Source organism: Podarcis muralis, chromosome 3, assembly GCF_964188315.1.
Source record: "Podarcis muralis chromosome 3, rPodMur119.hap1.1, whole genome shotgun sequence".
In the NCBI taxonomy this organism is placed as follows: domain Eukaryota; kingdom Metazoa; phylum Chordata; class Lepidosauria; order Squamata; family Lacertidae; genus Podarcis; species Podarcis muralis.
The window spans coordinates 95,010,807-95,038,417 of record NC_135657.1 but is presented as its reverse complement, the minus strand read 5'-3'; the positions used below and the strand labels follow the sequence as shown (position 1 = coordinate 95,038,417).

The 27,611-nt window shown below is 43.1% G+C and overlaps 2 protein-coding genes across 12 annotated transcripts in view; one reads left to right on the top strand and one right to left on the bottom strand.

Moving 5' to 3' along the window:
- The window catches only part of EIPR1 (EARP complex and GARP complex interacting protein 1), a 57,806-nt gene extending 43,092 nt beyond the window's left edge, over positions 1-14,714 (bottom strand). The window contains exons 1-3 of one of the 3 annotated variants that reach the window (XM_077926363.1): positions 14,527-14,714; positions 10,145-10,228; positions 3,347-3,479 (exon numbers count right to left, since the gene is read on the bottom strand). In XM_077926363.1, the coding sequence (XP_077782489.1) occupies positions 3,347-3,479; positions 10,145-10,228; positions 14,527-14,568 (259 nt within the window). In that variant the 5' untranslated portion in view covers positions 14,569-14,714. The remainder of the gene's footprint in view (positions 1-3,346; positions 3,480-10,144; positions 10,229-14,526) is intronic. The other 2 variants (XM_077926364.1, XM_028722456.2) reach the window with 2 other exon arrangements.
- A 77-nt stretch (positions 14,715-14,791) lies between these two features.
- The window catches only part of TRAPPC12 (trafficking protein particle complex subunit 12), a 56,339-nt gene continuing 43,519 nt past the window's right edge, over positions 14,792-27,611 (top strand). For 3 of the 9 annotated variants that reach the window (XM_028722454.2, XM_028722447.2, XM_077926362.1), the window contains exons 1-4: positions 14,792-14,885; positions 15,565-15,634; positions 17,978-19,190; positions 21,476-21,592. In XM_028722454.2, the coding sequence (XP_028578287.2) occupies positions 14,804-14,885; positions 15,565-15,634; positions 17,978-19,190; positions 21,476-21,592 (1,482 nt within the window). In that variant the 5' untranslated portion in view covers positions 14,792-14,803. The other 6 variants (XM_028722452.2, XM_028722450.2, XM_028722449.2 and 3 more) reach the window with 6 other exon arrangements.

The window sequence follows — 27,611 nt, the reverse complement described above, 5'->3', positions numbered from 1 at the left end:
TGGATCCAAATAATTAACAGAAGACCAACAGCAGTGAGCTGAGAACTTATCTTGAACCAAAATCATGGCTACCAGCAGCCAGCCTCCCTCCCAATGCTCCACCAATGAAATCCTTAGCCCATCTGGGATTCAACAATGGTCATCTTAAAGGACAAAAATTAATGCTCCAAAAATTAGCTCCAAATTTCTTATGCCATGTTGGCCAACTACATATTTTTAAGAGGTGCTTGAGCAGATGTTTCATTTTTCTTCCTCAGCTTCTACCACCTGCATCCTAGCACTGCATACTGCCCCTCACCCCAGTTACTTTGAGTTACTGAAAATTTGCCACGTCCACCCCTGCTTTCTCCACCAGACTCCTCCGCTCTTGAAGCAGATGAACTCTCTTTCCCACCAATTATGTGTATAGAGATCTCTGGGAAACATCTCCTACAACTGAACACTTGGCAAGGCCTGTGACCTTTCGCCTTCCTGCAAGTTTCCATGATGTCTGAAAGCATAGCAGAGTACACAGAATGAAAGTACCAGCAGCAGAGATGAAATATCCACTGGGTGGGAAGATGCCTCACTTCTAGTACAGTATCTAATGGTATTTTACGCCTTCCTTTTTCTTCCTTGAAAGTAGATGTGGGGATGGCGATTTGAATCTCTCCAACTTGCCATTCTGATCTCAAAGTTCAATAAAGTTATTGCATTCCAAAAAAATACCCCCAAACCAACCCTTTCAAATGGAATGCCCATTGGCAAAGTTAAAAGAGAGACCTCGCTCAGCTCGACAATCTGTGTAAGTAAATTATAATTATGAACAGACTCGTCTCATTTTTGCATTCTCAATATATTCTAAAGGAATGCTCAACACAATGTTCTGCTGAAAGGGCAAAATGGGTTTGCAAATACATGCTTCTGGATTTTTTCATCTCCGTCTATAGCCTATAAAAGGATTCTGAGGTGAGTGACAATTCAGTAGGACTAAGATAGGTTATAAAGCAGAAGTTTCTGAAATCCCCTGATTCTGTCATTCATATACACACACACACACACGCCCCTTAACACGCCATGGCAACTCCTTGCCTGCTGATTTGCAGCAACTGCCATGCCTTTCTGCTTGAATTTCCATGTGCCTGAAGTCATACCAGTGATGGCAGGGAGAGTTCAGCAGAACGGAGTGGGGAAAAAGCAAGCAAGCAGATGGTAGCAAAGGCAAGCGGGATTAGGGATGCTTGAGGAATTCAATTTCCATGAACTCCAATGTGAACTGACCTGATCTGCGCCTAATGGACTAATGTGCAGATTGGAACCTAATTATCCTTTGGATTTTGCACTTCTCTGCATTTTGTGACCGTGCTCGCCTCAAAAAATATAGACAGGTAAAGTATATTTGTAAAATGTGTAGAGTGAGATAAAAAAAACAAGTTTAAATAGATATTGCCATACAGATGTATGTGGGGGAAAAGGAAGATTATTTCAGAAATAGGACAGAATTGACTTCTTTGTGAACACATGTGAAATTGAAAGCAGCGCTCAGCATTACTTATACCCCATTCCCTGGTCTGTGCAGTGAAACTAGACATATAGACATATAGACATGCATACATTTCCACAACACAGCAGTCGTAATAATGGTTATATACACATTGCAATTTTGACTCAGAATTGCATCTTAGCCCAAGATATCGGCAGCATTAGATGTGAAGTTACAGAACAGTCTGTAAAGGTCTTACTACAGTTACATCCCCCAAAAAACAGAAGAGAAGAGACTAAGGTTACAGATTTGCAGTTTTCCCCCAGGGTATAGCATTCTCAGAGTTCCCAAGTCTTTAACAAAACCTGTGAAAATTAAGTATTGCAGGGTGTGCACTGGTTGTATTTCATCTCTGCTCAGTGCTTTGTCAGCTCTTCATTGTTCTAATTTTGCCAGCTACTCTGGTACCAGGATGATCTACTATCCTTTTTGCCGTTTCACCTTCTCAAAGTGAGAAGATTTATAGCAATTCAGATATAATGATCTAGCAGCCCAGGGCAGCAGGGGACATGGAAAGGGGTCTTCTCATGATATACCCATTGCTGCTCACTCACCATTGTGCAGATGTTTGTCTTTGTTGTATATAAGCTGAAAGCTCGCCTCGCTATAGCCACTTTACCCACCTGAAGGTACATTTTCCTTCCTTACTCTGTGACTGTCCACCACAGAAGAGACTGCATCACCGCTGTTCGGGGTTTTACAATTAATAAGTTTATTAAATATTTCAGCCACTTTTCCCTTTACAAAGAGCAGCACAGTATATCTTTCCAAGACACTTTAGCATTTTTAAAAGGTATCTCATCCAACTTGGCAATTTACTTCTCTCTCTTGGAACCAGTGTTAGAAACTCAGATATATAAGCTAGGTGCCAAATGCCTCTTTAAACCAAGGCTGCAGTCACCAAAACAGAATCTCTGGTTGCCATTTTGGGCAAGATGGCTCTTATTTTTCAAATGATGGACTGACTGCAATTAATATAATAATAAGAAGAAGAATTTATTATTTGTACACCGCCCATCTGGCTGGGTTTCCCCAGCCACTCGGCAGAGGGCCTTCTTGGTAGTGGCACCCACCCTGTGAAACGCCTGGTTCCCTGTAGCTTTGCTTCTCGCAATGAGGGAACCGCCAGAACAACTGAGACTCAGTTAAACATCTGGCTACTACAGATGACAACCTTGAGCTTGGTTAAGAACTTTGAGAACTTAAAGAAGAAAAGTCACTTGATCCAGGGACTGTCCACATATATATTGGCCAATTTCTACCTCTTTTTCTTAATGGTGACATGGATCATTCATAACATAAGAATATGAGGGTGGGGTAAGACAAACTACAACAATTAACTAAAACGTTGTTCACCAATCCTGCTCAGGCGGCACAGAAAAAGCATTTCGGATCCTGAAATTCATTCCGATTGTGCAGATAAAATATAACTGATAGAATTTTACAGGGATGTCAAAACAGTGTGAAAACTGTCAAGATCCAATGATCCCCAGATCGTGGAGATGCCAGGTGCCATTGACCAGCCATCTTCACTTGGTCACAAGTGGCTAATAGGCAGGTGGAAAATGCATCTGCGCCTTGATAATTTTTAACACTGCTTGGAGCCCCTCCGATACATCAGACATGTGCACCAAAAGTTAAGTGATCAGAGAGCCACTAAGTTCATTTATCAATTAAAAAATAGGCAGCTAGAATGTAATCCCTCAAACCAACATGAATGCCACTAGAAAAGATCATGTGCATTTCAATACCATATATACACCCTCAGATAAGCGTCTTACAGAAGAAAAGGAGAGAAAAGGAAAGCCTTCAAATTGCACTTACTTTTACTGTAGCAGGTTGCAAGCACACCTTTGTCAGCTGGACTGGCACTTATGTGCCAAATTTCACCAACTTGATGCAGAAGAACATTTTTGTTTATAATGTTATTTTCATCATCAAAATCTATGATGTGAATCTACAAATGCAAGACAAGAACCGTTACTTCATGCATATTTTTTTTCAGAAGGGTGTGAAGCATACATTACAACTGTGTGAAACATACTATCAGTTTCATTTCATAAAAATGGGTGCACAGGAGTCACTGAAAACAACTATCGGTGAAATTGCTGATCGAGAAACCCCTGATCTGTCATGCTATGTCTACAGCTGCAACAGCTGTAGAGTCTCTATAAGGACATACAAAATGCAGGTTGATTTAGTCACTAAATCCCCACTCATTAAAACATACAAACTCCTATTCAAGTAACACAGACTATGGTAAGACCCCATATCTTACAGCAGAATTTGAACAAATGCAACTAATAGCTTTCCATGCTAGACAAGAGGGGAGGAGTCATATAGCATCACTACAAAGTCCTCATGTAGCCTTTTACTACTGAACGTTGGTACTGGGAAGGTAAGTCAGGGGTTGCCAATGCAGTGCCTGTAGGCACTAGTATTCTAGCCAGTACCTTCCTGCTCAGATCCTGTTTGCACTGGTTCAGCTTCTCCTAAACTAAAAATGTACCCTTCAACACATGCCCATCTTTCATTGGATAACAGGCCTGGGCACCCAACCTCCTTTCTCTTTTGAACAGAGAGGTGCTGTGAGCTTCTGTCAGTGTTTCATTGTAGGTGCCTTGATTTGGGGAGGGGATATGATGGGACAGCATCCCTGCACCTTTTTAAGGTCCTGCCTCTCTTCTGGCATTTTTAGACGTAGCAGCCATCTTGGGTACTGCCACACACTCAAGCAACTTTTGTGGCTGGTGCCCATGGCACCTACTCAAAATTCAGAAGGCACCCATTAGCCCCCAAAGGTAGACTACCAAACTAAGTTACACTAACATGCCAGTATTGTTTGGTATGACTGATGGCAGTGCTCAAACACCTTGCCCAACCTTTCCAACTTGAGACCCCCTAACCTGTAGCCTTCCAAATGTTGTTGGATTCTTGCTCCTATCAACCCCAGCCAGCAAGGTCAGGGATAATGGAAGTCGTACTCCAACAACATCTGAAGGTTCACAGGGCCCCCTATCCCAGTCTTAACTGGAAGACCGTGATTACGAAACCCGAGAGCTGTTGCATGCAATCCCCCCCCCCCACGTCACTCCTTCTGTCTGCTGGGTACTACAGGCCTGTAGGAAAGCTGACCTAACAGTGCTGATGCGCTAGTGCATGTGAGAGATCTTTCTCCCAACATCTTACAGTTATCTAATTGTTCACATGTACAGTCATACCTCGGGTTGAATGCGCTTCGGGTTGAGCGCGTTCGAGTTGCGCTCCGCAGCAACCCGGAAGTAACGGAGCGCGTTACTTCCGGGTTTGCCGCTTGCGCATGCGCAGACGCTCAAAATGACATCACACGCATGCGCAGAAACAGCGAAAAGCGACGCGTGCACGTGCAGACGTGCCATCGCTAGTTACATTTGCTTCTAGATGCGAACGGGGCTCCGGAACGGATCCCGTTCGTATCCAGAGGTACCACTGTACTTAGGATGTCTAAGTTCTTCACTTTAGCAGGGATCAGGATTTTATCCCATCAGCTTGTTCTGTTGTTGTTTACAGGCAGTGACCATTTTAGGCACATCCAATTGATGTGTAATTGCTGATGCATTGGTCCTTTTGGACCTGGAAGAGGGCAGAACGAGGGCGGAAGGGAGGCGCTTATACATGCTTGGCCAAGACATATGGGGGCCAGGAACAGAACCCCCACATGAAATATTGCCACCTGTATCTTAAATAAGGAGAAGAGTCATAACTCCGTAGCAGAGCATTCGCAGAATGTCCCGAGTTCAATCCCCAGCATCCCCAGATCTCTGAGAAATCTTAGTCGGAAACCCTGAAAAACAGCAGCTAGTCAGTATGCAGACAATATTGAACTAGATGGACTAATGGTTCAACTCAGCATGGCAGCATCCTTTGTTCCTATGTATATTGAGCATGGCTAGCCTGAGGATGCCGCTGGTTTGCAACCCCCATCATCAGTAGCCAGAATAGCCTGAGGTTCGGGATATTGGGAGTTATGGTCCCTACAGAATCTGGAGGGCCACATCTGCCTTAAATGGAAATGCTATGCAAGTACAAGCCATGAGCAAAATAGAAAAGGGTGGTGGTGGAATATTTTTCAGGCCAATACCCTGTCAACACAGAGAAAGCTTTGAAACGCTTTAACAATTGCTTGCTTCTCTGGAGAGACCACAAGGGATTCGTTTCTGCAATCAATTGTCCTGAGATAAACCCCTTTAACTCATTTCCCTCTCCCATTTGCTAACATAATAAGAAAGCCATTCTGAGACTAAAGCAAGCTGGAAGCCAGAAGAGCATCCGGAGACAGATGTTCTATCTAGCTTGTTGCACAATGTCTGCCTAAGCTGGATGCCTACAATACAAAAAAGCCCTTTTAGTGTTTAGCCTGAACAGAGCACAATTTAAACAAAATCTTTGCTGGAAATAGAGCAGAGCAGATTGCACCAGGCTGGCTGGCTGCTTCATCTATATGCTCTCGCAGCCTCCTCTAAAAACAGGAAGCCTCATGTTGAAATTATGAAGTAGTCTCCTTGGCAGTGAAATTGATTCCCTAAAGGTGAGCTACAAATCAAAATTCAATTTGCTCTACCAACATGTATTATATGCCCCTACTAACCATATAAAGAGGGTCATGCAGCACATAAACCAGAAGTGCCTTCTGCCCTATCTCAGGTCCCTCAAAGTCAGGCATAGCAGCTTCCTTCTCACTGGTGTGATCATCATTCAGAACCACATCAGGCCCCGGGGACAAGTGTTATTAAATATAGCATGTCACCGGTTCCATAGGATTTTATCATTATTAATATTATTATTTTCCTAACTCTTTTGGCTTGGAGACGTGGAAAGCATTAAAAGGCAAAACCAGACAACATGTTGCAACACAGCTCTCTCGGGTATATCAGAAACATTCTGTGGGAAGAAGGGCAGTCAAACATCCTATATCCTAGGATATGTTTTCTCCAAGCACTCACAATAGCTTTGGAAGCATGGAGCAAAATTCAACAATCATTTTATTGTTCAATCAATCACTTGGTCTTTTATTTTGCTACAGGGGTAGGAAACATTGCTAGTCATTTCTGGGAGTTGGGAGTTCAACAACATATGGAGGGCACCAAACCATCTAACCCTGCTTTAAACAAACTCCTGCACTCAGACAAGAGAGACTGATGCTCCTCCTCCAGCAAGCTACCCAGAAAAAAAGAAATGCAAACATGTAGAGAGAAAGATGAGATTCAGGGAAGAGTTGTGGTTGTCTGGAGAACCAGATGGGGCTAATGTCTCAAGTGCCCCCCATCAGATATGCAGGGATTGACCTCTAAGTCCTACAATTCTACACTGGTTTTGTAGGAAACCTGATGCTTTATTCTGATGTTTCTTTTTGTGGTTTAGAACAGGAGCAAGGAAACTCAGGAGCTGAGCCTCTCTAGATGGCCTCTGGAACACTTCCCATTCATAGCCCTCACTGACCCTACTTTGTAGCCAAAGTATTTTTGCCTGGCTGGAATGTGTCCTTGAACCCTAACATCTCTTACTTGATCTGGATGGAGGAGAGCGTGGGCAAGTGTGTGTAAAAACCAGCTCTGCTCACTTTTGTCTCTGAGCCTGCCAACCATGGTATTTGGCCTCCGGACGGTTGCCCAGAAGAGAACAGGTCCCTCAGGCCTTTAAAGGTTCCCCAACCCTATAGCTGTCCTTCTCTTAATTCTACCTGCTTTTGACATCCTGTCCTGACAATATATTTGTTTGAATTTAGTTAGAAGCATAGGTGTGTTGGAGAAGGCTAACAGGTAAAGTAGAAAAAGAGGTAGCTCAGTTTCAAAAATTTGAGAAATGCAGCTTATTCAGGCAAATAAGAGCCTCCTCATGTATTGCAAACATTCCTCTGTGGAAGACATTTTTACACAACAAAACACATTAAGACAAAAAATAAACCAATCTTGTATCCCAAGGATAGAAACATGATTATATTTTTCAATTCTTATTCTTCATTTTTTTTTTTAAAAAATGCCCCTTTAAGTGCCTTTTTCTTACATGTACTCAGTGAACAACCTTAAAGTAGAAGATGCAGTAGGGATCACTTTGCCTGCCCTGTCTCTGCATTTCACACCCAAATCCTGTATCAGGCTCCATACTTGCTTGCGTTGGCTTAATGTAAATGAACTGCATGCAGTTGAAAAATCACACCCGCCCCCCAATGCTTTATGACGATGCAATTCCTTTCAGGGATTCCATTCACAATACGCCTCTGCCCAGGAGTGGAAGCCTAGTTAGTGCAACTTGGATGTCAAGCTACCATCTGCCGGAAAGTGTTGGAAGAATGGCCATTACCTGACCTAGGTAGAGAGCAGCGCTGCTAAATTAAGCAGTAACAACAGAGGCTCCTGACACTTCTTAGGGATTAATGACTGACTGAGGAGTTGATGGCTTCAAGCGCTGCTAAAGGCCATTAACCCTATCAACTCATTAGCACTCAGAGAAAGTGCCCTGCACCTCAATTATCAATGCTGGTAAGACATAAAATGGAAAGGACAGGGGCAGTGGGGAGCAAGGAGAAGCAGGCTCAAACAGCGTTTGGAGTCAATAGTAGAATTATTACCCAGATACAATCAGGCTGCTTGAGTGCTATCAATATTTTCCTTCTGCAAAAGTTTTAATGGCTTGGAGTATTTTCAAAACACTTGTATCTGCTGCTACAGGAAACTGTACGTTTAGGCATCAGCTGCAGGGAAGGAACTACAGTGGTGCCTCGCAAGACGAAAATAATCCGTTCCGCAAGTCTCTTCGTCTAGCGGTTTTTCGTCTTGCGAAGCAACCCTATTAGCGGCTTAGCGGCATTAGCGGTTTAGCAGCTTAGCAGCTATTAAAGGCTTAGCGGCTTAGCGGCTAAAAGGCTATTAGCGGCTTAGAAAAAGGGGGGGGAGCGGAAAAAAATCGCAAGACTTGCAAGACGTTTTCGTCTTGCGAAGCAAGCCCATAGGGAAAATCGTCTTGCGAAGCAACTCAAAAACGGAAAACCCTTTCGTCTAGCGGGTTTTCCGTCTTGCGAGGCATTCGTCTTGCGGGGCACCACTGTACCGTATTTTTTGCTCCATAAGACACACTTTTTTCCTCCTAAAAAGTAAGGGGAAATGTCTGTGCGTCTTATGGAGCGAATATGTGGTCGATCGCTGGCTCCCTTTCTGGCCCCACCCTCCTTGCCCAGGCCTCCATTGTTGAATGTTCTGCAGACGGAGGCTGTATGTTTCCCCAGCGACATGTGACTGGCTGATTAGATTATCTGTCTGGAAACTGTAGAAACAGCTCCCTTTCCTTTCCTAAAGAAGCTGCAGAACTGTGAGTTGAACCCCACAAAAACAGGATTTTTTCCCTTTGCAAAGTAAGCTCAACAACTTTGAGCTGATCCTCACAAAACAGGGCTTTCCCCCTTTCCTCCTCTAAAAACTAGGTGCATCTTATGGAGCGAAAATACGGTATATAATCCAAGACGTGATCCTACCAAAAATGGCATCCCCATCTCAAGTTCTTCCCTACTATGTATAATAGCACTCATCCCACAACATCGCATCAAGACACTCCCCTGCCGTGGAATGGAGCAGGTGAAATTACACCATGAAATTACTTCGCATAATGGCATCTACAGCCTGTTATGGGGTATTCTGGGAGAAGCTATCATGGGGAAAAACCAGAGTCCCGTGTCTCCAACAACATTTACTAATTATAAGAGAGAAGATATACCAATATGCCTAATAGTGAGCAGGTCTGATTTCCCCACCATCACAAAAAAGAAGCACATTGGGCAGTATGGAACTAAATGTTTGCATTAGGGCAACAGCAATTCCCTTCCTTCCCCATGCTTGGCACCCTACGCCCTCCCCAAATCTGATCCAAAGGGTTGGGGGACCCTCCCTCAACAGATTTCAGGGGGCATGCAGTGGGAGAAGAGGAAGGGAGTCTTTCTGTTGCCTCTCAAAACATATTTTTCAGCCTTATACCAACAGATGTGCCCCAAGGTAAACTGTTCAAATAACTATATAGCTTCACTAAGTTCTTGTTTTTCCTTTTTAGACATGTTTATCATATTAGAAAGGTGGCAAACAAACAGTTCCAGCAACTTGCTTGTTTTATTTCATCATTGATTCTGAACAGGCTTGGCTGAGACTCAGAAACCAAGCATAAAGTTTTAAACTGTTGTGCAGGTTCATCAATGAACCACGTTCTTCCATTCGTCATTTCTCACTGCAGAGAAATTAAGTTCCATCAGAATGCTTTTTACAGCACAGGTCTACTCAGAAGAAAGCCACATTGAGTTCAGTGGGGCTTGTTCCTAGGTGCAGATTACAGAATCCAACTAACTATATGAGCATTCTGTAGCCTCAAAGACCCTCCTTTAACCATTATTTAACATTAGAATGATTAAGATTTTCCTCACCATTCCCAGCTCTATTCCTAACACAGAACTTTACAACCAAATACTGTTGAAGATCACATCCAATATTTTTTAAAACAGCACTACATTTAAAACTTCAATTTGGCAAGCAAAAATCATTATCCCACTGAAGACTTTTAAAACATTTCCGATTCTATTTTAATACATCTTTCATACAAGTTTACCTGATTATCATATTTAAGAGACTGAGTTCCAACCAGAAACCGTATTGCATCTGTTTCTGCGGTCTGGGGTGTTAAAGCTCGTGCCTAAGGGGGGGGGGAGGATAAAAATACAATAATATCAAACACATTTTAGTATCTTGGAACATGCAGGGCATCAGTTACCAAGAACGGTGTTTTTGACATTTAGTCCATCTGTATTTTGACTTTTTTTAATAAAAAAAATGCAAGTTCTTTGTTACATAGATTTATTTTCTCCCAACTTCCCAAAAGCATGCTTGGTATAGAAGTGTGATAGGCTCATGAGTAAAATTGCCATGCTTCTAGTGTTAGACACATTTCCAAAATTAATTTTAGAGAACCACCTCATCCATGAAAAAGATGCACAGAATGCAAGAGCAACTGGACAAATGTTCAAGGTAGAAATTTTTGTAGAAACAGCAACTGGGGAAAGCTGTAGACCAAGTAACTGAAAATATTATATTTTACTTTATATTTTAAACTTATTTCCTGCACAAGAAACAACCCCCATATGCTGCACAATGTGTTGCATCTGTGTAATTTAATATTTTCAAAGGTTTTACAGCAAAACATAATGGATTGGGTCCAAACTAAGTTACTTAAACCAAGGTTCCACTGAAATAAACATAAAAAGTTACTTATGACTAACAAATTCTACTGATTCCAATGGGAACTAAGCATGATTAATTTAGTCTGAATCAAACCCAAGATTTCCAGATTCCATACAGTTTTATTCCACTAACTTTTAAATTTAAATGGTCAGGACTAACTTAAGTTTATGTATTTCAGTGGGCCTACTATGAATAAAACTTAGTTGAATACAACCCACTTACCGTGGAACTGCAAGCAATTTTTTTTAAAAAACGAAGACACCTCACCTATACGTTTTCACATCGAGATTTGTTTGGTGCTTAAAATAGTTAATTAAAAAATAGGCACCTACTGAATAACTTACATTTGGCAGCTAAACAGACTGGACCACCTGTTAAATATTTTCAATGGTTCCAGTTTGAAACAGAGTTTTACTGATAGCATTGCATGCATGCATAAAACAGAGATGGCACATTTATTATATGACTCTGGCACACAGTCCCAGTGGTCTCATTCACATGCATTGCTAAACTATGCCTTTATAAGAAAACACCCTGGGCACTGCAATCTTCCAACCCAACATGGCTACTAGGTGGAGTTTGGTAGCTTACCCTTCTGTTTTTTACTAAATGCAGGTTAGCAGCAACTCTGCACGTTGGCAAACTGTGGCTAGTTTTAACTAAGGTCTACCAAAACAAGCGGGGACGCGGGTGGCGCTGTGGGTAAAAGCCTCAGCGCCTAGGGCTTGCCGATCGAAAGGTCGGCGGTTCGAATCCCCGCGGCGGGGTGCGCTCCCGCTGCTCGGTCCCAGTGCCTGCCAACCTAGCAGTTCGAAAGCACCCCCGGGTGCAAGTAGATAAATAGGGACCGCTTACCAGCGGGAAGGTAAACGGCATTTCCGTGTGCTGCGCTGGCTCGCCAGATGCAGCTTTGTCACGCTGGCCACGTGACCCGGAAAGTGTCTCCGGAAAGCTGGCCCCCGGCCTCTTAAGTGAGATGGGCGCACAACCCTAGAGTCTGTCAGGACTGGCCCGTACGGGCAGGGGTACCTTTACCTTTACTTACCAAAACAAGCCAAGACTAAATTAACTGAATCCTTAACTATGGTTAACCAAAAGGAGAAACAGGAAGTTCCAGTTGCTGAAAGCAACAGAATGGTAGAGCGTTCTTGTGTTCAGGTCCTGCTTTTGGACTTCCCAAGAACATCTGACAGACCGCTATAAGAACAGGAGGCTGGACTAGATTGGCTACTGACTTGATCTAGTAGGGCTCCTATTTCATTTTTCTCATCTCTTCCTTCCTGCCATATCAAAGGAGAAGGAAGAGGCTCAAGGTTTGTACATGCTTGCCCTTATAATGCTAAACCAAGGTTAGTGTCATGTACAAATCCCATCAGATACATTGCAACTGAAGTCTAAGCTAACTGTGGTTTCCAAATAGTCTTCAAAAGCAGTCCCATGCAGACTACATTACAGTAATCTAACCTACAGTAACTTGTGTGATATGGAGAGGAGGAGAATTCAGGTCAACACAGACCTTCCCCTCCATTGTCTCAATGCCCTATCATGCTCTGCATGTACATGACCACCGATGGAGGAGAGCAAAGAACAGGACCTCAATGAGCTTTATCTAGTTCTTCCATGCGTAGGTGCTGCGCCCATGGTTTAAAGGAACACTCATTAAACCAGGAGTGAGGAACCTCAAGCCCACAACCCTAATTAGGTCTAGCACAGTTCTCAATTTGGCCCACACAGCTGTTTTTCCCAAGCCACATCCATTTGCCCACACCCAGCATCACGTGACATGAGTTCTGGGACAAGTAAACTAAAGGTTGCCAATGCACAATCAGGAGATTCAAAGTTCTCTGCAGATGGTGTGCTGGAAGGGAAGTTTGCTATCCTGAATCAGCTGGCTGGGGATGAGAGCAAGTCTGCTGGATCAACTGCAGAAAACTCAAATCGTGGAGCCAATCCCTGCAGAAGGCAGGCCTGAAGTTACCACCTAACAGCTAACATGTGTTGGACTTTATTTTGCAGTGTGGCTTGTCATCCTACAAAGTTAATACTAATAGCACAGTGACATCAAGTAATTGACAGGTGGGCAAAGGCCTGCCCACCTGTCAAAGTGGTTCACCAGGATTGGGGGAACCCAAGAACCAGCATGCTGGCCGGATCCAGTTCCCTAACCCAGTACAAAACAATTTCAAATCAATCATTTTTATAACAGTATGGAACCCATTTAATCAAATGTGAACATTCAAGAAATGGAATATATCTTCTTGAAAACACCCTATTTTCCCGAGTGTGATCTATTTGCTGTGACCTGACCTGCACCCCCAGGACAGGTAAGAAATATAATACTAATAATCAATCTGAAGATTCTCCACAAATGTGAAATACTTCCATGCACATACTCTGGAAGGGTGATCTGTAGTATGCAGTTTAAAAGATAACTAGTCCACGTTATGTAATCCTGGATCCGCACCACATTCTGAAAAGCAACAAACGAGAAAAAGAACACCAACACCATCACCGCCTCTCCCCTGCAACGTCGACAGAACACTCAAAATTAACTTCAAGTTGAAAGGCAATTTTCTAGAACAGAATCCGCTCTCGAGCTGAGAAATTCAAGCAGAATCAACCAGAAACAGGCAGAATCTCAGCTCCTGCCCCGCCCCCCGCAACCTGGCACCCTCCAGATGTTTTCGCCTACAATTCCCACCATCCCCAGTTGGCACAGCAAATGGCCAGAGATCATGAGAACTGCAGTCCAGAATTCATGAAAGGGTCCCAAGTTGGGGAAAGCTGTGCAAGGTTGGTGCACGCCCCCCCCCCTTCACCAGGGGTGCCAACTTGAAACAAGATATTATGAGGAGGGAAGGTAAGCCCTGCCCCACATGATTTATCACAAATTGCGGTGCATGGACACCATTTTTGAATGGCAATGCCCATCAACTTTGGGGCGGAGTGGCCTCCTCAGGTATTTTATTGGGTAAAGGGACCCCTGACCATTAGGTCCAGTCGTGGCTGTCTCTGGGGTTGCTGGGCTCATCTCGCTTTATTGGCCGAGGGAGCCAGCGTACAGTATGACTAAGCCGCTTCTGGCGAACCAGAGCAGTGCACAGAAACGCCGTTTACCTTCCCGCCGGAGCGGTACCTGTTTATCTACTTGCACTTTGACGTGCTTTTGAACTGCTAGGTTGGCAGGAGCAGGGACCGAGCAATGGGAGCTCACCCCGTCACGGGGATTCGAACCGCTGACCTTCTGATCGGCAAGTCATAGGCTCTGTGGTTTAATAATAATAATAATAAATTTTATTTATACCCCGCCCTCCCCAGCCAAGGCCGGGCTCAGGGCGGCTAACAAGCAATAATAAAAACAAGTTGAATGAATACAACTTAAAAACAAGATTAAAATACATTAAAACATCGAAACATTAACCCACAGCGCCACCCGCGTCCCTATTTTATTGGGTGGGGGAGGCCAAAAGGATCCCGGAGATCTAGGAGTTGGCTCCTATGCCCTTCACAGTTACTCCTCAATACCCATTGTGATTATTTATTTGGAAGGCGTGGTTCCGTTTTCTTATTGCGGGCAGTCAACTGGTTTAGCTGGCTGGACTGGTTTTGCTAAGCCTGCGAAAGCTTCGAGCACGCTTCTTTAAGGATGCGCGCCGTCCACACGTTCCCTCAAACAACCCGCGCGCCGGTGCTTCATTTACCGCCCCTGCGAGGAACAAACAGCGTAACTATCGGCAGGTGCTTCCCTATTACCTGGAACTCCAGCCCATAGATCACCGGAGCGTCGTCCTCCATGGCTGTCCAAAAGAGGCCTCAAGACGTGGCGCCGCCGCGATGGGGAGCCTAGCCTCTCCTTCCCATCCAAACGCGTGTTGAAGGAAAAGGCGAAACACACAACAAAACGGGGCAGGTCCCGCGTCGGCTTCCGTCCTTACTTCCGGAATGGCGTGCGTGAGGCGGCGGTGAGCAGGGGGGACGGGGACGTCGCCGCGCAGGCGCACCACGCTTATTGGTTGGTTCCTCTCCTTCTATGCTTCCCCCGCCCCTCACGCACACGCACATCTTCGCCGCCGCGTCTCGGAGGCGTCGCCTTTTGCAGCTGTCAGTGGAAAGTAGGTGAGGGGGAGGCCAAGGGAGGGTGGGAAAGAGTGTCCTTTCCGTGGCCTTCCATCCTCCCTGGAGGCTTGGAGCAGGAAGGGGCGCCCGCTCTGGGCGCGGGGAGGTGCTACTCGCTCGTCCTCTTTGAAGAGCAACCCGGAAAAAAAATCAGCTTCGCCCACAATCATCCCTGTTGGCTCTTGAAAAGCCCGAGGTGACTGTGCCCCCCTTGGAGGAGAAGTGGGAATGGTCTTACGGGGGATGTTTTATTACACGCCCAGGATAAGGGGGGGGGGGGACACCTCCCTGCATGTAGAAAGCTAGCTCGTCAGGGAGAAGTCGAAGTTGGAATCCTCCCTGGTGTCTTCTATACGGGCAGAGATTGTGTTTGTGTGTGTTTTCAGAGTAGGACTCAAATGTGAAACCCAGATGCGTGTCTCTGCAGCCCGAAGTGGTGTGTAGAGAAACTTGTTTTGTGAGAACAACTAGTAAACCTGTGGGAGGTTTTGGTATTCCCTGCGTGGTATTCTAAACAGTAGCGTGCATTGTGATATTTCTCTGTAGATAGGCTTGTTAATCATGTACAGTATGGCATTTTTTTTTAATGGAGCAAAGGGAACAGATCCTCGTTTTGCTTGGTTTCCTAATCATAATTTGTAAAGTGGGAAAATAATTCCTGCTGCTGTTTTACAGATGGGACACTGAGGCTGATCTCAAGTGACTTGTCCTGGGATACTGAGGCTTGCCAGAGCAGAGCTCAAAGGTATGTCTGTATTTTCATGAAGTCATAGGGAGAAATCTTGTTTCCTGTTAGTCTGTCTTAGACAAATGCATTGTCACCTGATCTCACCATGTGAAAATTATTACCACATGAATCTTAACAAATGTTAAAATTACTTATTTGAACTTTTATTTTTTTTAAAGTGGAATTTCAGCTTTTGAACACAGAGGTCTTGGTATGGGTGAGAGAAACAGATGCTAGCATTCACATACCCTAAGACCTGAATTTCCCAGATTGGATCCACTAGCCAGCTCTCTCTTACACCCCATTCATATTTTATCTCTCTTGCACCCATTAGCTAGTCTGTTGAAACCTAAGAACAGACTCAGCGTTGCTTATATGCCATTTTTACATCATCTGCTAAATGGTACGGATTGGCAACTGCAAAGGTTTGAGTTATAAACCTACTACCTGGCAATCAATGGACTATTTTTAGTTATAAAACTGGGATTATCAATGGAGACTTGTGATAAATCATATTGGGGCTAGGGGACAAAGGCTGATTCCTAAGCCCCACGGCCCCTCCCTTGTTTTTCCATTTATTCTGCAGGCAAATCCCTCTGTGAGCCATGTCCATGGAGGGGTCTGCCAAGTTACAGGCCCCTTCAGCCAGGCAACTCCTTGAGTTCAGTGACTTTGCCCTCTTGGCACTTTTGCCTCTCCCATCCAATGAAAAGATGGGACTCTAGGAAGAAGGATGGGGAGAGCAGGCCTTAGAAATAACAATCAACTGGTTATGTCTTTGAAGCCATCTGGAGAGGGACCATCAAGGGCTAAGTAGGCCAACAGTTAGACTTAATATAAAGTAGCTTTGTTTGCTCATATTACCCTAGGAAACAAAGTGATCATAAGAGACCTAAGTTGACTGAGCAGAAATTCATCCCTGGTGCTTTCGCTTCGTAGTACAAACCTTAGTAGACTCAGCTGCCAGGAGTAGCTCCATGTTTGAGGCTAAACGCATGCACTAAGAGCTATTAGGCAGCTGTGGGAATGAGGAAGATTAAGTCGATATTGAGGAGATTCAGTGAAGAACAAAAGGGCCTAAGAAGAGCCTGCTGGATCAGGCCAATGGCCCTTTTAGTCCAGCATTCTTTTCTCAAAGTGGTCACCTAGGCTGCGGGACTGTCTGGGAGTGGCTACTTAGTGCTTTGCCATCTGTTTCTACAGCATCTGTTTCTGCATCTGTTTTGTCATCTAAAAAGGGGGAAATCTTAGCTGCTCCTGCATTTGGTTCATTGCTATACCTTGTTGGACACGGAGTAGCCCTGAATCTTCTATGTGTACATTTAGGGGTCAGCAAACTTTTCCAGCAGGGGGCCGGTCCACTGTCCCTCAGACCTTGTGGGGGCCGGACTATATTGGGGGGAGGAAATATGAACAAATTCCTATGCCCCACAAATAACCCAGAGATACATTTTAAATAAAAGCACACATTCTACTCATGTAAAAACACCAGGCAGGCCCCACAAATAACCCAGAGATGCATTTTAAATAAAAGGACACATTCTACTCATGTAAAAACACACAGATTCCCGGACCATCCTCAGGCCAGATTTAGAAGGAGATTGGGCTGGATCCAGCCTCCAGGCCTTAGTTTGCCTACCCATGATTTAATGTTTCAGCTTTCTTTTCTTGTCTCTGTGTATTAACAGACTTTTCACTTAGAAGAAGGAGTTGAACCTCTATTCAGCACCTGTGCTGATGGACAGGTTGATGAAGAAACAGAAACTGCACCAATAGAAAAAGCGAGTGGGGGGCAGTATCCAAATCATTTTTGTTACACTGTTTGAGTGATACTCTTTGCTTGATACTATTTCTGTTCTTAACTCTACAGTAGAGTAGGGTTTCTTTCCATTCATAGGCCTCGCCCCCTTTCCCCGCCCTCTAGATTGTTAGAACGAAAGACAGAGCTCCCGCTGCAAGGCTGACTGTTTCATAAGTAATCCCTTGGTGAGTGGTTGTTTTTATTTTTTCCTTTGCCCTGTTCCTAGTTTAGCTCAACAACTTCGAGCTGAACACCCCAAAACCGGGGCCTTTGTCCCTAAAACAAAGCTCAACAACTTTGACCTGAACCCCCCAGATCACTGCGAGTTTTTAATTGTGTGAGTAGATCACAGTCTCTTGGAAGTGAGAACTCTCTCTCTCTGCTGTAGAGTTAACTTCTTTTATTTGGAGCTTTTTGCATTTGAAGTACTGGCCATCTTAATTATTCAAATGGGTACGTAGAACCTGATGTTTCCATCAGGTTTCCACTTTATGCATAAATCATCTTAAGTTTCAGAATTGGTCACCAGCAGTCACATTCACTTGTAATTTTTTATCCAGAGCAATTATGGAAAACAAAGAAGGTGATGTTGAGGATGCCAAGATAAGAGGTTCAAGTGCGGCAGAAGGTGGCTGTGCTATCCAGCTCCCAGGTCACGAAGAACTTATGTTTCATGAAGAAACAATTGATCTTGGTGGAGATGAGTTTGAGTCCGAAGAAAATGAGACCATCTCAGAAGATTCTAGTAACTTCATAGATAAACTTAATGAGCAGATGATGGAGAGTGTTGTTATATCAGATTCTCCAAATAATAGTGAAGATGATGCTGGTGATCTTGGTTGTCTTCAAGAAATTGTAAAACAAATGGACACAAAGGACATTCATGCACCAGAAGAAGAGCTGGAGGAAAAGGCAATTAGCAAAGAGAGTAAAACTGAACTTGAAGGTGCTCCTAAAGTTATTTCTGATAGTGGAATTGGCGATCAACCTCCTTTGAAAGAAGAGTTGGTTCAGGAATCAGCAGAAAATGAATTGAAAGTGGAAAGTGATGAGCTGCTGAACTCTGCATCAAACAGTATTGATGAATGCAAATCTGAGGAGCAGATATCTTCCCCACTTGCCGACAAATCACCTGTCAACCCTGAGCCTATCCCTGTGTGTACGATTTTCAGCCAGGGAAGTCGCATGAATGGTCAGCAGCAGTTCCTGCATGATGGCTTTGAGCCTCAGATGGTGAAGTCGCCTAGCTTAGGTGGTATAAGCGAGACTCCCATAAAAACTCTTCCGCAGGTGGTTCAGCCTAGTCCCAGCCTAAGCAAGTTTTTTGGCGAAGCCATTAATACTAATACTCTAGCTTCTGATTTTTTCGATTCATTTACCACATCCTCTTTTATTTCTGTCAGTAACCCTAATGCGAGCTCTTCTGTACCAGAGCAAATGTCTTCTCTTGTAACAGCTGGGGAGTTCCATGACTCTGCCAGCCACAAATACTCTGTTAAAAATGGACGGTCTGAAGCTGGGAGGTCTGCATCTTCTCCAGAAATTTCACAGTCTCCAAAGCCATTTTCCCAGATCCAAGCTGTTTTTCAAGGTGGCGACGATCCTTTTGCATCTGTGCTGAATATGAGTGAGGTAGACAGGAGAAACGATGCTTGGCTTCCTAGTGATGCAACTAGGAATGTGTTGATCTCAGTAGCAACTCAGCAGTACAGTAATGTTTTCATAGACAAGGAAAATCTCACAATGCCTGGATTAAAGTTTGACAACATTCAGGTAAGCGTGTTCCATTGTGTCTTACTTCTTTGAATACTGTGTGGCTAATAATAAGCTAGGTAGCATGTACGTTTTTCAGGTCAAGTTTTTCATTTGTGACATTTATATCCCACCTTTTCATAAAAATGCACCAGGCCACAGTATAATATAAGCAGTCTGCTCAGCATAATAACAAATAGCACAATGAAATCAGATAAGAGCAGATAAAGAGAGAGAGAAAAAAGGCAGATGGTTATAAACATGATTTAACCTAGGGGTCGGCAAGGTTTACCTTGCCTGGGTTGGTTCACTCCAGCGGAGATCCCTCCGTGGGCTGGATCGCACACACAATTTCCAGCGTCTGAGTCTGCACAGATGCGATTTTCGGTGTCTGTGCATGTACAGACAGGATTCCAGTGCCGCGAAAGTGAGTCCCTGCACCGCACTGTGCCGTTTTAGCGGTGGCTCATGGGCCTTAGATTGCCAACTCCTGATTTAATCTAATAGGAGGCAGTGAAGAGGCTTCTGTTGGCCAGGGTGGAAGGTAAAAATTTGGGATGTGTGTTCTTCCATACATCTGATAGTGGAGGGGCTGGAGAATTGGGATCTATGAGGTTTTTGGTATGGGAAAGGTCTAAAAGAACCAAAAGGCAGGCAGATTTGTGTGTCTTAGTAATAAGCACCACTGAGCTATGGGATGTTGAAAGTGTCAGTTGGGAAGAGCAAAGGAGTTGGCCAGCTTAAACTCCTAAACCTTCATAGTATTCTGGAGGTGAGCATTCGGGTTGGGAGAGGGTATGCATACAATAAGGCTATATATAGATATAGATATATAGGCTTCATACTTTCTCATAAGGGGATAAGTTTCAGATGTAACAGTGGGCCCAAGTCCTGAGCCCTTGAGCGCTGGGATCAGTGCTAGTCCTACTGAGAGCAGAACCATTGAAATTAAGGGCCCTATGTTAGTCATGTTTGTTAATTTCAGTGGGTCTACTCTCAATACAACGAGCATTGGATACAACCCATAGTCTGAAAGCACATGAATCTACCACTTTGCTTAAATGAAGTAGGTCTGAATCCAGTCAGTTATTATTAACAATGTAAGTTATATTATTAGCAGAAATGTACAGTTATCTTCTGATATTTCTAGAGATTTCAATGGGTTTTGTTGAAACTGTCCTTTACATAGTTTGAAGCTTGTATCCATGTCTACTGGGGTGTGCTGCCACAACAGTTTATGGTGAGGGAGGGGGGATGAGATCAGTCTCAAGATGGTTGCCAGATTTAGATTTTGCTGAAAGAAGTTTGATGAATGGATGAATAGTACAATGGAATACATTCAGGTTGGGGCATCTTAATTATTAGTGTTCCCCAAGGTTGGGGAACACTGATCTAGTAGATGGAAGAAACAACCATGCGAGATCTCTGTTCAGTCCATTAACAGAAAATCTGGCATCTCTTTAACCTGGCATAGTTTTTGTATTAAGGAAAAGAAAGAAAATGGAGCTCTAAATAATGATAAATCGTAGTTAAGAGCCTCACCATTCCACCAGCAGAATTTAGTAGCAGTATAGCTTTTGGCCCTATCTGGCAATCTTACCTGGATACTGTGAGGGCAACCAAGATAGTTTCTGTTCCCCAACCAGGATGAAATGTATCTAGATAGTTAGCTTCATTCAGGAGTTTCTGGAGCTGTCCAGCCGCTACCCACTCAATTACCTTGAAAGGCACATTAGGAACCTGTTGAGGTACCGGGGTCTAGCCACACACACAAACACAGGTCTTGCTGTTGTCTTCTTTAAGGGATGGAGAACACATACTGTTTCTAAAGATGCATTGAACACTTGTTGTTGTTACGAGCCACAAAGGGTAAGCATCTAGCAGGCATGTAGCAGCTGCTTCCTTCAGTGAAATCAGCCTATTGTCAAACAAGCAGCAGTAACCCCACAGAAATAAATGGGACTTCAGTGCACATCTTAAAGCCAATGTGGCATACAGCTGCTTTTGAGAGTAAAGAGATGCCAAATACTCTCCTTTCCATGCAATAGGAGATTATAGCTGTCTTCAACATACTGATTTTTCATGTCACGGGAATAAGTACAATAGTCTCAGGCTCAAGGCCACTGTTGTGCAGAGTAGTTCAAGGCATATAAGTAGAAATATACAAAGCACCTTGTTGTATGCTGAAAAATCTCAAGCGCATAGCACTGCATTAATGCAAGACACTTGTTTGTGTGTGTGTTTTAATGGCTAAGAGGAACTTTCAATTAAAAAAACCCAACACTTTGTATTTTCCCCCCAATTAGGGTGATGCAGTAAAAGACTTAATGCTTCGCTTCCTTGGTGAGCAGTCTGCAGCAAAAAGACAAGTTTTAAATGCCACCTCTGTGGAACAGTCTTTTGTGGGTTTAAAACAACTGATAGTAAGTAACAATGTTTCTTCGTGCATATTGAACACTCGGCTTCTTCTCTACATAGGTTAAGAGCTAAACTTATTCATCAGTCCAATGGAAGTTCTTACTGATGGGAGGGAGGCAATTTTCACCTTCCCCCTATAGCCACCAGCGTCGCCTCGTGTGCTTTTCTGAAGGGTCCCTCAACACTCAGAACTTTTCAGGGGGCTGTAAGGAAACGGAGAGGTAGATAAAATTGCTGCATCCCCACCCCTGTTTCCTCCAGCAGGAGCATCCTGAAAGTAGTATTTTGCTCACAGGGACTTTGGATCCGTCCCGGTTCATATTCAGCTGTGCCAACAGAATAGCCTAGAGCTGACCGAATTCCAAAACTCAACAGCTATAACCTAAAAACCACCACGTTGTTCAGAAACCTAAGCTATGTAACAGTACAGTCATACCTTGGATCTCGAACAGCTTAGTTGCCGAACGTTTCAGCTCCTGAACAGTCGAAACCCAGAAGTGAATGTTTTGTTTTTCAAACTTTTTGTTGGAAGTCAAACGTCCAACGGAGCTTCCGTGGCTTCCGATTGGCTGCAGGAGCTTCCTGCAGCCAATCAGAAGCCGTGCTTTGGTTTCTGAACGTTTTGGAAGTCAAACGGATTTCCGGAACAGATTCTGTTCGACTTCCAATGTACGACTGTACTTCTGTTTAGTCCCACTGCAATATCTTTGGTTGTTTTTCTGCATTGGTGCTGTTGCTCCTTTTTCCAGTTTGATGCATGGCACACAGAACCTTATGGTCGTTAGACTATACTGCCATCAATCACTACATGATCTTAATCTGGGGCTTCCTGGGTTCCAGCCTGTGACTGAGGGTTGTTGGAAGATGAACCGAGGCAAGACAAAACAGTTGCACTTCCATAGCATCCTCGTGGCTTCTGCATTTACATTCAAGAGCTGCCTGAGAGCCAAAGGTTTCATCACCTATAGATCAGCCTATACCATTCAGTTCTCCTTTTCCACAAGCGTGCACCAATAGGGAGGAGCATGTGATGCGAATAATGTATGTGCGGTGATAGGTTTAGCAGGAGCACTGGAAGACTACTTGTCTAGCACAGTATTGTCTGCTTCAACTGGCATCAGCTTTCTAGGGTCTCTGTCTGTGGTCTTTCACATCACCTGCTACTGTATTCTTTTAAACTGTAGATGCCAAGAACTAAACCTGGGACCATCTGCTGCCCGGAAATTCAATTTTCTGTCTTAAACTCAGAGGTGGAAAGAGGACTGATTTTTTATTATTATTATTTTTGTACTCGTAACACTTTCTGGTTGCCAGTGATTTTGAAATGACATTGCCTATGTCTCAAGAAGCTGTATCGTTCGTGTGTTGCACTTTGAGCTTATATAATGTGTGCACATCATTCAGTTGCATTTGAAATAAATAATAACCCATCTGTGCAAAATTGCTGCCTTAAAGTAGCAAACATTTTTGAAAGCCTTAATTTGGCACACAAAATCTAAAAGATCTAGGCACCAACGTTTCAAGACTTTGCATTTTAATTTATTCCATAAATGAATGGCTCTTGCAGCATTTTTGTAATTAAAGTGGGACAGTAGCAGCAGGCAACTGATAGTTTTCAGTATAGAAAGCATGTAAGAAATAGACTTAAAATTTTTAATTGCAATATTTCAATGGCGTATTAATGAGCTTTATGCTCGTAATAACTTCAAACAAACTTTAGCCTAAGAAGGGGTTACTGACGTGAGTTTCTCTAAGTAATGTCAGAGTGTTCTACCAGAGTAATTTACAATCGAGAAGAATGTCATAGCAAATGGAGGAGGACATTTTAATCATTTTAATGGTGTCGCATGTAGAGTTAATGACTCCCTTTTGAGACTCCGTTTGGAAAAAATCATACACATTCTGTTAGTTGTGCTTCTGATTTAATGTTGAATTTTCATATGTTGTCAAATATAATATGCTGTAGTTCTTGTACATATTTACTGTTTTATACCAGAGAAGTTTTACTTCAAACATCCCAGTTTAAATTGTATTTTTTAAAAAAAAAAAAAACTGGTCAAGGAGTTATGGCTACAACTAATGGTTCTTCAGTTGATTTAGAAAAAAACTGAGATGGGTTATGCCCGTAACTTTCATACTGTGCTCTTTGAGAGGTCTGGGGTTTCTCAAGAATATTATTTAGGGTTCCCTAATAGGTAAACCAGTCATGGCTGGCAAATGTTCTTAAAAAGCAACAACCCCACATGCCCATTCATTTGCATCTATCACTGCAACATGCAGCTGCGGAAGTTTGGGTGTACACCCTAAAACCTATGTGTATAGTGGGAGACAGTCAACATGGAAATGCTTCTCTGAAAATAGAAAGTTTGAAACTGCTAGGTTTCTTTTTCCTTTACGCATGGAATCAGTAGGTCTAAGGATCTGTCATATAACTCTTCCTAAAGCAGGATGTATGGACAAGTGTTTCTTCAACCTGAACAATGCCTTAAGTTTTTCAGGAGACATTGTCCTAGGGCTATTGAGTAGCCTGTGGTTGTCTATAGCCCAGTGAATAGGACTCTCAGTAGTCTTGTGTCTAATGTAAAAAAAACAAAATGCCAGAAAGTTAAGTTTCTTAATCTTGATTTCTCTTGGGGGTTAGATGAGTAATCTTCAGTAGTCCTTTCCAGAGAAGTAAACAGATGGTCATCAGAAATTTAATAACAGTAATAAAAAAAAATTGAATTTATATTGGAAATCAGACATCCATTTATTTATTATGGTTGGTCCATTATTCTGCTGTATCACCTGAACTGTGTGACCTTCATTGCATACGTACATCTGTCATACATCAAAGAACAGATGGTGTCCATTCCTGCTGTTCTGTGTCCTCTGGCTATGATCCCATTAAAATGCAGGATGCTCTGTGTCTGTACCTGAGCAACTGATACAAAGAAGGGATAGTATATCTCTTTGTGTACTATAGTGGCTAAGAGCTGTGAACCAAGAAGACCCTGGTTCCCATTTCACATTAGCCATGGAATCCTTAGCTAGTCTTAGGCAAACGGCTATTCTCTCAGCTTCGGTACTGTGAAATGAAGTTTAGATGTTCAGGCAGCAAAAAGAAAGAACACTGCTAATAATACAGCAAGAAGATTAACTCGGGGGAAAAGAAAGCTACTAAACTGCAATCCTCAGTATATTTTACAAGCAAGCTTGTGGATCAGTTAGAGTAAAACAGCCTAGGGAGAAGCTCCTCAGCTACTGGAAGAGTTTGGATGTGTAATTTAGATAGCCAAATCATTGCGTGAGGGGAAAAATGTGTATTTGCATTTGGTTAGAATGTCATCAAAGGTTTGGAAGATTTCCATGCTGGAGATAAATGGGAACCATAGCACAATTAACACCTTTTTTTAAAAAAATTGAATTCCTTGCTTGTTCAAGTCTACATCCAAAGCTACCCCTATGCAGAACTAGTTGCTCAGTTTTTTTGGATCTAGGCCATTATCCTGCAATACTCTCTAGCAATCAAAATCACAGCACACTGGTGTTAGTACCTCATGGCACAATGTCTAAATCAAGATCTGTTCCCTTACCCACACACTTGTTAACTAGTTGAAGATACCATATACTTCGTGTTAATCAAGCATTCCAAACTTACTATTGTAGCCAGATAATTTGGGACTATATTCTGTCTTCCCAAGTTTGAACATGTTGAACCTCTTTTCCCAATTGCTTTTCCATTAGCATCTTTCACCTTCTCTCGAAAGTTCATTAGGCAGCCAATGCACTAGTAGCCCAATAACCTTTAATAAATGTCATGACACTATATTCTTAACAAATGAATAGCATGGTATTCTTCTTCCACCATAGTAAGCCAGCAAACTCAGCAGAAATTGGACTTTACCCACAAAGAGCAATCCAAAAGGAATTATTTGATGAATAGATCTGATTGTGATACAGTTACTAGGTGTACATTTTCAAAATATCACAGTTACATGAAACATAGCTATCTTCACATATTCTCTTTTTAAAAAAAATAGTAATAATAATACTGGATTCTACATCTATTGTAGAAGAAGCAGTAATCAGTGTAGTGTAGTGTTGACTTTTGGCCCCTTAAAAGCTTCCTCAGAATTATTCAGGTATGGCAGCATCTGAAATAAAATACTTAGCATCACTAAGTACTTCTCTTCTGTAGTTCAAAATTTAAGGAATGTTCTTAATCATTTAAGGGATTGTTCTTGCTCTTCTCACCCACTCCTCTTCCTTGCAGCACATATGAAAATAAATTATTGGTTTGCTTTATAGATAACAGTGTGTCACAGTTCATACGGTGAGCCCAGTAATAGCCGTGATCTATGGTTTGGATTTCTGAAGCCAGCCAAGTAAAGGGAGTGTTTGTGGTTTCCTGAGGCTGACTCCCAATTTGCATGAGTAGTCTCCATTGGAATAGTGTTCCCTGGCCTGAGAGAGCAGGTCCCTGACTGAGTCCAGCTACAAAAGCTAAGGCTGCTGAACAGACTCTTGGGCTGGTATATTGTTTAGGAAGTTTTGTTTAGGCTGGGGTGTTTTTTGCTGTTATTATTTATTTTAGATCTTAGTGTGGAAGATTTATGTGGAAATTGGTTAAACCACAGAGCCTAGGACTTGCTGATCAGAAGGTCGGCGGTTCAAATTCCCATGATGGGGTGAGCTCCCATTGCTCAGTCCCTGTTCCTGTCAACCTAGCAGTTTGAAAGCACCTCAAAGTGCAAGTAGATAAATAGGTACCGCTCTGGTGGGAAGGTAAACGGCGTTTCCGTGCGCTGCTCTGGTTTGCCAGTCATGCTGGCCACATGACCCGGAAGCTGTACGCAGGCTCCCTCGGCCAATAAAGCGAGATGAGCGCCGCAACCCCAGAGTTGGTCACAACTGGACCTAATGGTCAGGGGTCCCTTTACCTTTACCTTACTTTCCTTACGTTTGCAATTATGTATTTGAACATGGTTTTAACCACAGAAAGGCAGCATACAAATCAAATGAGGCATGGATGGATGTATATTTGGAGAAAACCTATTGAAATTAATGGGTCTTGAATGAGTCATGTACATTGATTTTAATGGGTATGACATATTAATTATAGGAGATCTGATTTTCATTGTTATATGTTTGTAAGCTGCTTGGAGAGAACCTTGTCCTAAAAAGTGACCCACACATCTTTTAAATAAATAAATACACATTTTGGATAATCATCACCATCATCATCTATCGTGTAGACGCCAGATTTTAGGTCAGATTTTAAGTGGGACACAACACACAACAGAAGAGCAGTTGTCCTCTTTGACCACAGATACAGTGGTACCTCGCAAGACGAATGCCTCGCAAGACGAAAAACTCGCTTGACGAAAGGGTTTTTGGTTTTTTGAGTTGCTTCGCAAGACGAATTTCCCTATGGGCTTGCTTCGCAAGACGAAAACGTCTTGCAAGTTTGCGGTGTTAACTCATAGCAACTCATGTTGCTGTACAGTGGTGCTTCGCAAGATGAAAAATTCGCAAGACGAAAAAACTCGCAGAACGAATTAATTTCGTCTTGCAAGGCACCACTGTATATCTTCCCATCTTCATGAATCAATAAATAAGTGACGTGAGTCTTCTGCTTCCCCTCCAAATGGATTGTGCCACAGGGATATTTGTAAAGAATAGGATTAGAGTGGACTGGAGAGGTAACACTTACTTGGTGGAGGGACTTCTGTTTAGTATCCTTTTCTACACTCAAGGAGAAAATAGTTTGGCAAAGAGAAGCTCCTGTTCATGATGTTCCTTTTGATTTATGTCACTGACTACTGCCACTTTCAGGGAATTACTCAGTGGTGTCGTAGGAGTTCGACCCAGTTACTGTCCTTGATTCCACTCTTTACTGGCTGTATTGGACACACACGAACAATTCTCTCTCTTTTCTTAGCTCTGACAAGAAGCAACAGCCATTCTTTATCTTAGCTTTTGAACTGAACAGGCATAAGTTGTTTCCCCCCGAGGGAATTCCTCTGAGGCTTGACACATTTG